Genomic DNA, 12,500 nt, shown 5'->3' on the forward strand with positions numbered 1-12,500 from the left:
TCTTGTTTCCAATCGTTCAGGAATTTGCAAGCGTATTTCTTAATTTTGCTCGTCGACGGTGTAATATATTGGGTTGGAGTCAATAACCAGGCAACGTGATGAATTTACGTCTCTTTACTGTGGGCTTCAGAACAGACTCCCTAATGCATGTTCCTTGACTGCACTTAAATGTAGAATATATTTACATTCTATTCTATTCTATGTACAGTAGATGGCAGTATTCTCCTGTTTAAGAGGGTCACAACATTGCGGAGTCAGGTTCTCATGGAGCTGGAGGGGGTGTGGCCTTCAGTTCCGCCTGAAATTCGGAGATTTTCGGGAGAAAATTTGTCCCGGGAGGTTTTCGAGAGAGGCGCTGAATTTCGGGAGTCCCCCGGAAAATCCGGGAGGGTTGGCAAGTATGCTGTGGGCTCAACTTAAAGCGGGCGCGACTTGGAGTGTCTGCGGCTGCGGCTCGACCCTTCTCAAATATACCCAAGTCACACTCAAACACTTCATTTGATGTTGTGCAAGACTTATATCTTCTGTTTTTGATCTCAGCTTTTCCCCCCTCATGCCAACCTCATCGAGTACTAGTACTGGGATAATTAAGATAACCACACAACAGGTAATGGAACATATTGCTACGTAGGAAACAATATTGCTCCCTTGATGATAAGACAGCGATAATATCACAAGAAGAAGCTACAGGACCGGAGTATAACTACTATAGATTGCTTTGCTTGTCATGACGCACATTTTAAGGATGGTTATTTCCAGTTCTGAACCTGTCACAAGGTGAGTTTACATGACAGATACCCATCAATTGGGGGCCTCTTGTACAGAATCTCATTAGGCAAGTGCACTTCAACTCGTACTCAATTGTTGGATAGCTGTGCAGGCGTTTGTGCATGCGTTCCTTGCTTTTGTTTTGGCATCCTTTCATTCCAACAAACAGCCGCGTCGCTGCAGCCAGAACTGTTGCCTTTTTTGTGTGCATTTTTGCAGTCAGTTTTGAGTGTGTGCGTGTGCGTGGCCTCCGGGCCCCCTGACTAGACGCAGAAATAATAACCCCATCTCTGATCGTTGCCAAAATGAGATCTTTTAACAAGAAGTTAAACAAATATTAGCTCCAGCGGTTTGTGCGGAGGATCAATGTGGATTAAAGTATGAGCGAGTGGGAAGGTCTGATGCCACTTGACCCACTTTTTTGGAACATATTAGTTTCATGTGTTTGAAGTACATGCATTACCTCACTGTGGCAAGTAAGACTTTAATTAATTTAATTGTTCTCTGTTTATTATTGAGCAGCTGCATGTATAGTTTAAAGGCGTCGTATTATTGTACCGTATTTTCCAGACAATAAGGCGCACCTAAATGTTTTTTTTTTTTCTTCAAAATGAGCTTTCTCATTTCAAAGCTATTTTATTTGGGATATGGTGTAATAAGTGTGACCAGTCAAACATAAGAAATAAGTGTAGACTGCACTATGATTGCAATATGACTCAAGTAAACAACACCAACATTTGATATGTTCCACCAATTATAGAACACTACACACGGCGCTCAAAAATCTATCAAAATGTTTTAGTACGACTTTAGTAAGCTATGAAGCCACACCACTTGATGGATTGTTGGAGCATTAAAACATACACTTATTATTATGGTGTGTGTATACGGTAAGACATATTATCTGGCGTTTTGTTTCGCAATATTATGCAAAAGCAACTTTTCTTACCTGCTGATCCGTATTTGGGATCTGCATAAATCTTGAAAAATTGCGCTTTTCATTGAGTCGATAAGTTTCTTTTTTCTCAATCTTCTTGTTATGGGACATTCATCCTCTGCTGTTGCCATTTCTAATATAAGGTAGTGAAAAGTTCTTAATTATATCTGTCAGTAAACTCGCCATGAAAGCGCTAAAACATACCGGTGTAGTGAGTTTACTTTATTCACCCAAGGAAATTTAGTTATAAGAGTTATACCTGTGAATACACAGGTATACATGTGTATGTGTATACACAGGTATACATGTGTATGTGTATACACAGGTATACATGTGTATGTGTATACACAGGTATACATGTATATGTGTATACACAGGTATACATGAGTATGTGTATACAGAGGTATACATGTGTATGTGTATACACAGATATACATGTGTATGTGTATACTCATGTATACATGTGTATGTGTATACACAGGTATACATGTGTATGTGTATACATGTGTATACGTATACACAGGTATACGTATACACAGTTAATGTATATGTGCGTGTATGTATGTATGTATGTATGTATGTATATATATATATACATAAATGTGTGTATATATGTGTGTGTGTGTATATATACATATAGTATAAATACACAAATATATATATATATATATATGTGTATGTATATATATACAGTATATATGTGTGTGTATATATATATATATATATATATATATATATATATATATATATATATATATATGTGTGTGTGTGTGTTTATGTATATTAAAGTTAAAGTACCAATGATTGTTACACACACACACACACACACACACACGAAATTATTCCCTGCATATGTATATATACAGTATATGCTGTATGTATATGTGTGTATTTATTTTTTATTAAAAAAAACAACACATTTAAAACTACATAAGTATGAAGAATTGGTACCGTAGAGTACCAGTATCAATGACCAAGTATCGTATCAATTCATATGTGAAATAAAGCCATCCCTACCTTTACACAATTTTATTTAAAACATTTGTGAATTTCTACTCCCTGGGGGATAAATTATCTGGCAATTGTGTCCCTGAGTTAAATTGTGTTAATCCATAAAAGGTAAAATCAAGTACCGTATTTCCTTGAATTGCCGCTGGGCCGCTAATTAATTTAAAACCTCTTCTCACTCCGCCACTTACCAAAGGTATGCAGTAAACATTTGAGTGTGATGTAAGCTTGGACCTTAAATCCTACTGAATAGCTCTTAATCTTCTTCCCTTTATGCGATTTCAAATTACCGGTATTAAAATCAGCCTCCTTCATTTTGAAAACGATGACGGAGAAGTGTCACTCGTGACGTCACGAGTTTGACCCGGTGGTAATACTAAGCATGTACTAATTATTTTGCCAAGCGAGTTTGACCCGGCAGTAATTTAAGGCAGGCGCATACTATATGCCCTGCGGAAATTCAAGGAAATACGGTATTTTTGCAAATCATGTTGCTAACTGTTGCTGAGGCTCATGGTTGAGGAGTGAGGAGGAGTCGGGTAGCAGAGCTTTGACAAGTGTGAAAATGTGTGTTCGCCTTTCACTCAAAGCTGTCAGCAAACCGACCAAGCTGACAAACTGGAGAGCGGAGCATGCGGGTTGTCAGTTTGCCCCGCCTCCCCCGCGCCACCAACAAGGTGCTACCTTCTCTACTTCCGAGATGTGCGACCGCACGTGGACGGCAAATATTTGTCTAATCGCTGCTAATCTTTACCAGTCGCGGTGTTTGCCAAACCCCTGACTTCCGTCTCTCGCAGGCTCCTGCTTAGCACACAGTCCAAATACTGTGCAGTGCAAAGGCGCTCCATTTAGCTGTAATTACCAGCCATCCATCACTCCTAAGATTACCCGGGGTCGAGCCCCCCCTTGTGCCCCCTGTGCCCTTTTTTACCCCACCCTCGCCCCTTACTTCCCTTGCCTCCCCCGCTGCAGACGTGCGGTCTCTGCTGCAATTACGCTGAGTGCACCCTGAGCTCGGAGCCCGCCGCTTTAGGCCTTTCCCCTCCCGAACACTGCCGCTGTTGTGACGGCCGCCGCCTGCCTGCGCGCCGTCCCCCTACGCGGCACGTCAGCCCCCACAATGCCACATTCACCCCGGCGCCGTTTACAGGAAAGGACTGGCAGGCCGTGTTTAAAATAGAAGGCATTTAGTTTGTCCACCAGCGCGAGGCCGGGGTCAGCTGGCCACCTGACTCCCGCGTCACAGCGGACTGACTTATGTGGCGGCATGTCAGCGCTGTAACAAGAGGTCGGCTATGGCGGCCCCCCCCCTGTACAAGGGAAGGGTCACTTCCTTCCTTTGCTTTGTATGCTCCTTTAACATACAAGAGGACATCTAAACAATCACATTTCATCATCTGGGCTGCATTTATTCACTCTTGCAATATTGACATGGACCTATTTGGCCTTCCTGGACATTGCAGCACACAATGAAGACATTACAGCCCATATTATTGTTTTTTTATGATTGACAGCCTGTCACTCAGTGCACGTCTTCTCCTCCCAGCCTCTTTTCTCAGCGTTAATGACTTCACTTTTAACTCTGCCGAGTAAATGGCAGCACAGTTGTGGATGAAAACAGACCTTCTTTCTGCAAATTAGCTTTTCACACCTCTCCCTGCTCTCATTAGAATTTGCCTGCCTCTACAAATGTGTGTGTGATGCTATTTTAATCACGGTTATAATTTTCCAACGTGTGAACGATAATCACAATTTGAGACACACAAGCAAAGGCTGACGTCTTTTTTTTGTGGTTCCGTACTCATTTACCCTTATTAATCCTTAGATTTTTTTATTTGAATTGACAATTTGTTACTCAAAATCTTACAAATGGCCTATATCGGGGTTCAGCAACCCGCAGGTGGCTCTTTAGTGCCGACCTTGTGGCTCCTTGGAGCATTTTTAAAAAATTATTGAAAATGGAAAAAGATGGGGGGAATTTTTTGTTTTGTTTTAGTATGTTTTAGGTTTGAGGACGAACATGACACAAACCTTCCCAATTGTTAGAAAGCCCACTGTTGAATATGATTGTGTGTAGGCTTCACTGATGAGAGCAGGGGCGCCGAAAAGGGGGGGTAAAGGAGACGGATTCTAGGGGCCCATGATGGAGGGGGGCCCAGAGAGGCCCCTAATGATGATGAATTTATGTGTTAGGGGCCCTGTAAAGATTCTTTTCATGGGGCCCAAAATCCCTAGCGGCGCCCCTGGATGAGAGTATTTAATGAACATGGTTTTGTCCTACTAATTTTGTCAGTTCTAGAACTCACCATAGTGTGGACTGTGTATCAAAAGTTTGTTTACCTGTCAAATCTTCCACTTGTTCTTTGTTTCATTTTGTCCACCAAATGTTTTATGCTGTGCATGAATGCACAAAAGTGCATTCATGCACAGCACAGTGTTATTGACTTGTTGGAGTGCTAAACAGCCATATTTTGTCACTGCATGACTGCAAGCTAGTCAATGCTAACATGCTATGTGGGTTAGCTGTATGTACATATTGCATCATTACGCCTCGTTTGTAGGTATATTTCAGTCCATGTTTATTTGAATCTGCTACAAAGACAACATATTTGATGTTCAAACTGATAAACATATTTTTGGGAAATAATCATTAACTTTAAAATTCAACACGTGACCAAGAAGTTGGGAAAGGTGGCAAGAAATACTGATAAAGTTGAGGAATGCTCATCAAACACTCATTTAGAACATCCCTCAGGTGTGCAGGCTAATTGGGAACAGGTGGGTGCCATGATTGGGTATAAAAACAGCTTACCAAAAAATGCTCAGTCTTTCACAAGAAAGTGAGGAGCGAGGTACATCCCTTTGTCCACAAATGCGTGAGCAAATAGCCAAACGGTTTAAGAACAACGTTTCTTAAAGTGCAATTGCAAGAAATTTAGAGATTTCAACATCTATGGTCCATAATATCATCAAAAGGTTCAGAAAATCTGGAGAAATCCCTCCATGTAAGCGGCATGGCCGGAAACCAACATTGAATGACCGTGACTTTCGATCCCTCAGACGGAACTGTATCAAAAACCGACATCAATCTCTAAAGGATATAACCACATGGGCTCATGAACACTTCAGAAAACCACTGTCACTAAATGCAGTTTGTCGCTACATCTGTAAGTGCAAGTTAAAGCTCTACTATGCAAAGCGAAAGCCATTTATCAACAACATCCAGAAACGCCGCCGGCTTCTCTGGGCCAGAGATCATCTAAGATGGACTGATGCAAAGTGAAATTGTGTTCTGTGGTCTCACGAGTCCACATTTCAAATTATTTTTGGAAATATTTGACATTGAGTCATCCGGACCAAAGAGGAAGCGAACCATCCAGACTGTTATCGACGCAAAGTTCAAAAGTCAGCATCTGTGATGGTATGGGGGTGCATTAGTGCCCAAGGCATGGGTAACTTACACATCTGTGAAGGCACCATTAATGCTGAAAGGTACATACAGGTTTTGGACCAACATATGCTGCCATCTAAGCGCCGTCTTTTTCATGAACGCCCCTGCTTATTTCAGCAAGAAAATGCCAAGCCACATTCAGCACATGTTACAATAGAATGGCTTCGAAAAAAAGAGTGCAGGTACTTTTCTGCCCCGCCTGCAGCCCAGAACTGCCTCCCATCGAAAATGTGTGGCGCATTATGAAGCGTAAAATACGACAGCGGAGACCCCGGACTGTTGAACGACTGAAACTCTACTTAAAACAAGAATGGGAAAGAATTCCACTTTCAAAGCTTCAATAATTAGTTCCCTCAGTTCCAAAACGTTTATTGAGTGTTGTTAAAAGAAAAGGTGATGAAACACAGTGGTGAACTTGCCCTTTCCCAACTACTTCGGCACGTGTTGCAGCCATTAAATTCTAAGTTAATTATTTGCAAAAAAAAATAAAGTTTACGAGTTTGACCACCAAATATCTTGTCTTTGTAGTGCATTCAACTGAATATGGGTTGAAAAGGATTTGCAAATCATTGTATTCCGTTTATATTTACATCTACCACAATTTCCCTACTCATATGGAAACGGGGTTTGTAATATTGGCTCCATTTCAGATAGTTGTTTGTGTGCCATGTTGTTCCAGACCTCAACAAACATTACGTAGCTTGCCAAAGATTGTAATACATCTATTAAAAGAAGACAGACAGCCTGCCGTTTCCTTTAACTTAAACACACACATCTATACCTTTTGGCTATTAAAAGCCAGTAATTTCCAGGAGTTATCTCACCTTTTGAGTAGAATTTGATTTACTAATGGTTTCTAATGTTTTAAAAATGTGTAGAAAAAAATATAAAATTTCAACTGTCAATGAATATTTGCTTCAGCCTGCAACACAGTCATTTTGATAGTAGGCTATTATAGCTAATATAGACACTTAGATCATGTGTTGCCTTCATTATAAGACTTATATAAGACTTTTAATATCATTTAAATAGTAGGCTATTACAGCTAATATAGACACTTACATCATGTGTTGTCTTCATCATAAGACTTATTTACGGCTTTTCATATGTTTTGCTTCTCCAGAATGATTTGTTTTTTTGTATTTTTGGTCCAATATGGCTCTTTCGACATTTTGGGTTGCCGACCCCTGTCCTAAATGATTGTTTTCTTTCAATATTAGCATGTTTAAAAGCATGTGTCCTTTAAAAAGTATATTTATTGCTATTCACTGAGCCCCATATACACCATGAGTACAAATAAAGTTATTCAAATTGAATGGATCCCTACAATAAGGAGCATGTTATTTTTCGAACCATGAGATTATAAGGCGCATTAAAAGGGTCATATTATGTATGTTTTTTTTCTACATTAAAAACACTTCCATGGGGTCTACATAACATGTAATGGTGGTTATTAGGTCAAAATGTTGCATTGATTATGTTTTACAGATCATCTTTAAGTTGCTTTCAGGATGCATCGTTTTGTGGGCGGTCCTATTTACATGGCTTTTACTTTCAACCTAAAAAGTTTCACTTGTTCCAAATTGTGTTACAGCCATATTCCAAAATGGAATAAATACATTTTTGTCTCAAAATTCTACACAAATTTTACAAATGTATTTAAAAACAAAAAAGGGTATGTGCATCCTTTGCTCAATACTTTGTAGATGCAATTACAGCCTCAAGTCCACAATGTACAGAGACATCCTGGATGAAAACCAAAACAACTGCCCAAAGATAGCTTTTGGCATTGTATTCCAAAAAATTTAAGCTGTAATTGCTGCCAAAGGTGCATCAACAAATTATTGAGCTAAGCACATTCATTTTTGACTATCCCATCCATCCATTTTCTACCGCTTATTCCCTTTTGGGATCATGGGGGGCGCTGGTGCCTATCTCAGCTACAATCGGGCGGAAGGCGGCGTACACCCTGGACAAGTCGCCACCTCATCACAGGGCCAACACAGATAGACAACATTCCCACTCACATTCCCACAGTGTTGCCAATCAACCTATCCCTAGGTGCATGTTTTTGGAGGTGGGAGGAAGCCGGAGTACCCGGAGGGAACCCACGCATTCACGGGCAGAACATGTAAACTCCACACAGAAAGATCCTAAGCCCGGAATTGAACCCAGGACTACACAGGCCTTCCTATTGTGAGGCAGACGCACTAACCCCTCTGCCATCGTGAACCCCATTTTTGACTAAATTAAAAAAAATAAACGTTTTCACATTATGGGGTATTGTGTACAGGATTTTAAGGACAAAATGGCTGTAATGTAACAAAATGTGGAAAAAGTCACTTTATGACGCGTCATGATGCGAGTGCATTTAATTTTTATATATTATGTGGGTAAGACAAAAATGTATCAGTAAAACTTGAGGGGCAATTTAGACTGCTTACTTGTCACACAAGTGTAAAAAGAAGTTAACCACAGCTAAAAAGAGGTAAAAACAAAACACTTGTTTTAACTTCAAGGACAAAGCTGCATCTGACTTTTTAACATGCTGACTTGTCACGCAAGTGGAAAAAAAAGTGAAGCAGTGCTGCTAGTCAAACTAAGAAAACGCCCCACTCGGTTTACTAGGGGAGGTTGTGCGTGACACAAGTTAACTAATCGTTTTTTTCCCCTCCAGGTCTGGTGTGCATGAAGTCCAGCACGTCCGTCGTAGAGCTTGTCATGCTGCTTTGTTCTCAGGTGAGTAACAAAAAAAATAAAAATCTTTGTCCAACTTTGCTACCGCTGCTCATCTTATCTTTGTGTTTATGCAAAAAGTTCTTGCCGCTGACAGGCGGCGGCGACTTGCTCGCGTCATTTGGTGCGAGCGTGTGGGTGACTGATTACCTCCGAGCCTTCTTGTTTGGAGCGAGGTCAGAGCCCCGATGTAGCAGTGCGAAGGGGAGATATTTAACATACCTTCTGTCAGCCCATCAGTCTTGAGGCCATGAGGAAGCCATTACTTGGTCCCTCTTTGTGGGCGCAGAAAGGAGAAGGTGGATCGTCGCTCCGTGCTACCTCGCAGACCCAAAGTCCTCTCCAGCTGCGCGCTCTCGGCCTCCTCGTGCATGAAGGCCGTTATTTACACGCTCTCCTCCAAATGGGACAGCCCGCGTTGAGTTATTGAAGGCTCTTCTTTCTGAGGCTTTATTACACGTGAGAGCATCAGCATGCCGCTAAGGGGACTGGGTCCACACCCCCCACCCACCACCTCCTCGTTCCTGAGATAGCATTACTGCTGTGGGTCTCTGCCCTGAAAGGCTCTGGGGATGAAACTTAGACCGAGGTATCCATCAAACCACGAGGTCCTTCAAGCTCTACCTGAAAGCTGCTCGTCCTTTGACGGCCTTGCACGAGCTGCTAATGGTATGCGAACATTTTTAGCATCTTATGTACCTTCGTGAAAACCAGCGTCCTCTGCAACAGATTTATGGCTGCACCTTTTTGAGAAAATGCCTAAGTGTGATTTTTTTTTTTCCTCCAAACTTGTGATTTGATTTGCGATTTTTTTATTTCACTCATAAATGCATACAACTGCACAAATAACGAGTGAAGAAAGACATGTTACTTTTAGACTATCAATCAACATATTATTGTCCAAAGGTGCCTGCAATCATTCGAAAAATATGAAGCAATTTACTTTAATGCAGACCGACCCCAGAGTTTTAGTCTACATCAGGGGTCACCAGATGCGTAGCCTGCTGGCCTGTTCTAAAAATAGCTCAAATAGCAGCACTTACCAGTGAGCTGCCTCTATTTTTTAAATTGTATTTATTTACAAGCAAGCTGGTCTCGCTTTGCTCAACATTTTTAATTCTAACAGAGACAAAACTCGTAGAATTTGAAAATCCAAGAAAACATTTTAAAGACTTGGTCTTCACTTGTTTAACTAAATTAATTAATTTTTTTTACTTTGCTTCTTATAACTTTCAGAAAGACAATTTTAGAGAAAAAATATAACCTTAAAAATGATTTTAGGATTTTTAAACACACATACCTTTTTACCTTTTAAATTCCTTCCTCTTCTTTCCTGACAATTTAAATCAATGTTCAAGTAATTTTTTTTTTTATTCTAAAGAATAATAAATACCTTTGATTTAATTATTCATTTTAGCTTCTGTTTTTTCGACAAAGAATATTTGTAAAATATTTCTTCAAACTTATTATGATTAAAAATTATTCTGGCAAATCTAGAAACTATTTAGAAGCAAATTTAAATCTTATTTCAAAGTGTTTTAAATTTACTTTAAATTTTTTGTTCTGGAAAAATCTAGAAGAAATAATGATTTGTCTTTGTTAGAATATAGCTTGGTCCAATTTGTTATATATTCTAACAAAATGCAGATTGGATTTTAACTTATTTAAAACATGTCATCAAAATTCTAAAATTAATCTTAATCAGAAAAAATGACTCATGTTCCATAAAAATGTTTTTAATATATGTATATATCTGTATATATATGTGTATATATATATATATATATATATATATATATATATATATATATATACATATATACATATATGTATACATACATATATGTATACATATATACAAAAATATATATACACAAATACATATATATATACATACATTATATATATATATATATATATATATATATATATATATATACATACATACATACATACATACATATACACATATGTATACATACATATATGTATACATATATATACAAAAATATATATACACAAATACATATATCAATCAATCAATCAATGTTTATTTATATAGCCCCAAATCACAAATGTCTCAAAGGACTGCACAAATCATTACGACTACAACATCCTCGGAAGAACCCACAAAAGGGCAAGGAAAACTCACACCCAGTGGGCAGGGAGAATTCACATTCAGTGGGACGCCAGTGACAATGCTGACTATGAGAAACCTTGGAGAGGACCTCAGATGTGGGCAACCCCCCCCCCCCTCTAGGGGACCGAAAGCAATGGATGTCGAGCGGGTCTAACATGATACTGTGAAAGTTCAATCCATAGTGGCTCCAAGACAGCAGTGAGAGTCCCGTCCACAGGAAACCATCTCAAGCGGATCAGCAGCGTAGAGATGTCCCCAACCAATACAGGCGAGCGGTCCATCCTGGGTCCCGACGAGCGGTCCATCCTGGGTCTCGACTCTGGACAGTCAGTACTTCATCCATGGTCATCGGACCGGACCCCCTCCACAAGGGAGGGGGGGACATAGGAGAAAGAAAAGAAGCGGCAGATCAACTGGTCTAAAAAGGAGGTCTATTTAAAGGCTAGAGTATACAGATGAGTTTTAAGATGAGACTTAAATGCTTCTACTGAGGTAGCATCTCGAACTGTTACCGGGAGGGCATTCCAGAGTACTGGAGCCCGAACGGAAAACGCTCTATAGCCCGCAGACTTTTTTTGAGCTCTAGGAATCACTAATAAGCCGGAGTCTTTTGAACGCAGATTTCTTGCCGGGACATACGGTACAATACAATCGGCAAGATAGGCTGGAGCTAGACCGTGTAGTATTTTATACGTAAGTAGTAAAACCTTAAAGTCACATCTTAAGTGCACAGGAAGCCAGTGCAGGTGAGCCAGTACAGGCGTAATATGATCAAACTTTCTTGTTCTTGTCAAAAGTCTAGCAGCCGCATTTTGTACCAACTGTAATCTTTTAATGCTAGACATGGGGAGACCCGAAAACAATACGTTACAGTAATCGAGACGAGACGTAACAAACGCATGGATAATGATCTCGGCGTCTTTAGTGGACATAATGGAGCGAATTTTAGCGATATTACGGAGATGAAAGAAGGCCGTTTTAGTAACGCTTTTAATGTGTGACTCAAAGGAGAGAGTTGGGTCGAAGATAATACCCAGATTTTTTACAGAGTCACCTTGTTTTATTATTTGGTTGTCAAATTTTAAAGTTGTATTATTAAATAGAGGTCGGTGTCTAGCAGGACCGATAATCAGCATTTCCGTTTTTTTTGGCATTAAGTTGCAAAAAGTTAGCGGACATCCATTGTTTAATTTCATTAAGACACGCTTCTAACTGACTACAGTCCGGCGTGTTGGTCAGCTTTAGGGGCATGTAAAGTTGGGTGTCATCAGCATAACAGTGAAAGCTAATACCGTATTTGCGTATGACGTCACCTAGCGGCAGCATGTAGATGTTGAAGAGTACAGGGCCAAGGACCGAACCCTGGGGAACTCCACACGTTACCTTAACATAGTCCGAGGTCACACTGTTATAGGAGACGCACTGCATCCTATCAGTAAGATAAGAGTTAAACCATGACA

General features: G+C 40.0%; 1 protein-coding gene and 1 long non-coding RNA gene across 3 annotated transcripts in view; one reads left to right on the top strand and one right to left on the bottom strand.

The window, feature by feature from the left end:
- The window catches only part of LOC133536843 (uncharacterized), a 20,502-nt gene extending 11,109 nt beyond the window's left edge, over positions 1-9,393 (bottom strand). The window contains exon 1 of one of the 2 annotated variants that reach the window (XR_009802564.1): positions 9,123-9,393. This is a non-coding gene — a long non-coding RNA (uncharacterized LOC133536843). The remainder of the gene's footprint in view (positions 1-9,122) is intronic. The other variant, XR_009802565.1, reaches the window with a different exon arrangement.
- LOC133536842 (neurobeachin-like) overlaps positions 1-12,500 on the top strand; it is a 652,776-nt gene that overhangs the window by 290,953 nt on the left and 349,323 nt on the right. The window contains exon 33 of the mRNA XM_061877477.1: positions 8,842-8,903. Within this exon, the coding sequence (XP_061733461.1) occupies positions 8,842-8,903 (62 nt within the window). The remainder of the gene's footprint in view (positions 1-8,841; positions 8,904-12,500) is intronic.

The sequence above is a fragment of the Nerophis ophidion genome, linkage group LG18 (genome assembly GCF_033978795.1).
Source record: "Nerophis ophidion isolate RoL-2023_Sa linkage group LG18, RoL_Noph_v1.0, whole genome shotgun sequence".
Classification (NCBI taxonomy): Eukaryota; Metazoa; Chordata; class Actinopteri; order Syngnathiformes; family Syngnathidae; genus Nerophis; species Nerophis ophidion.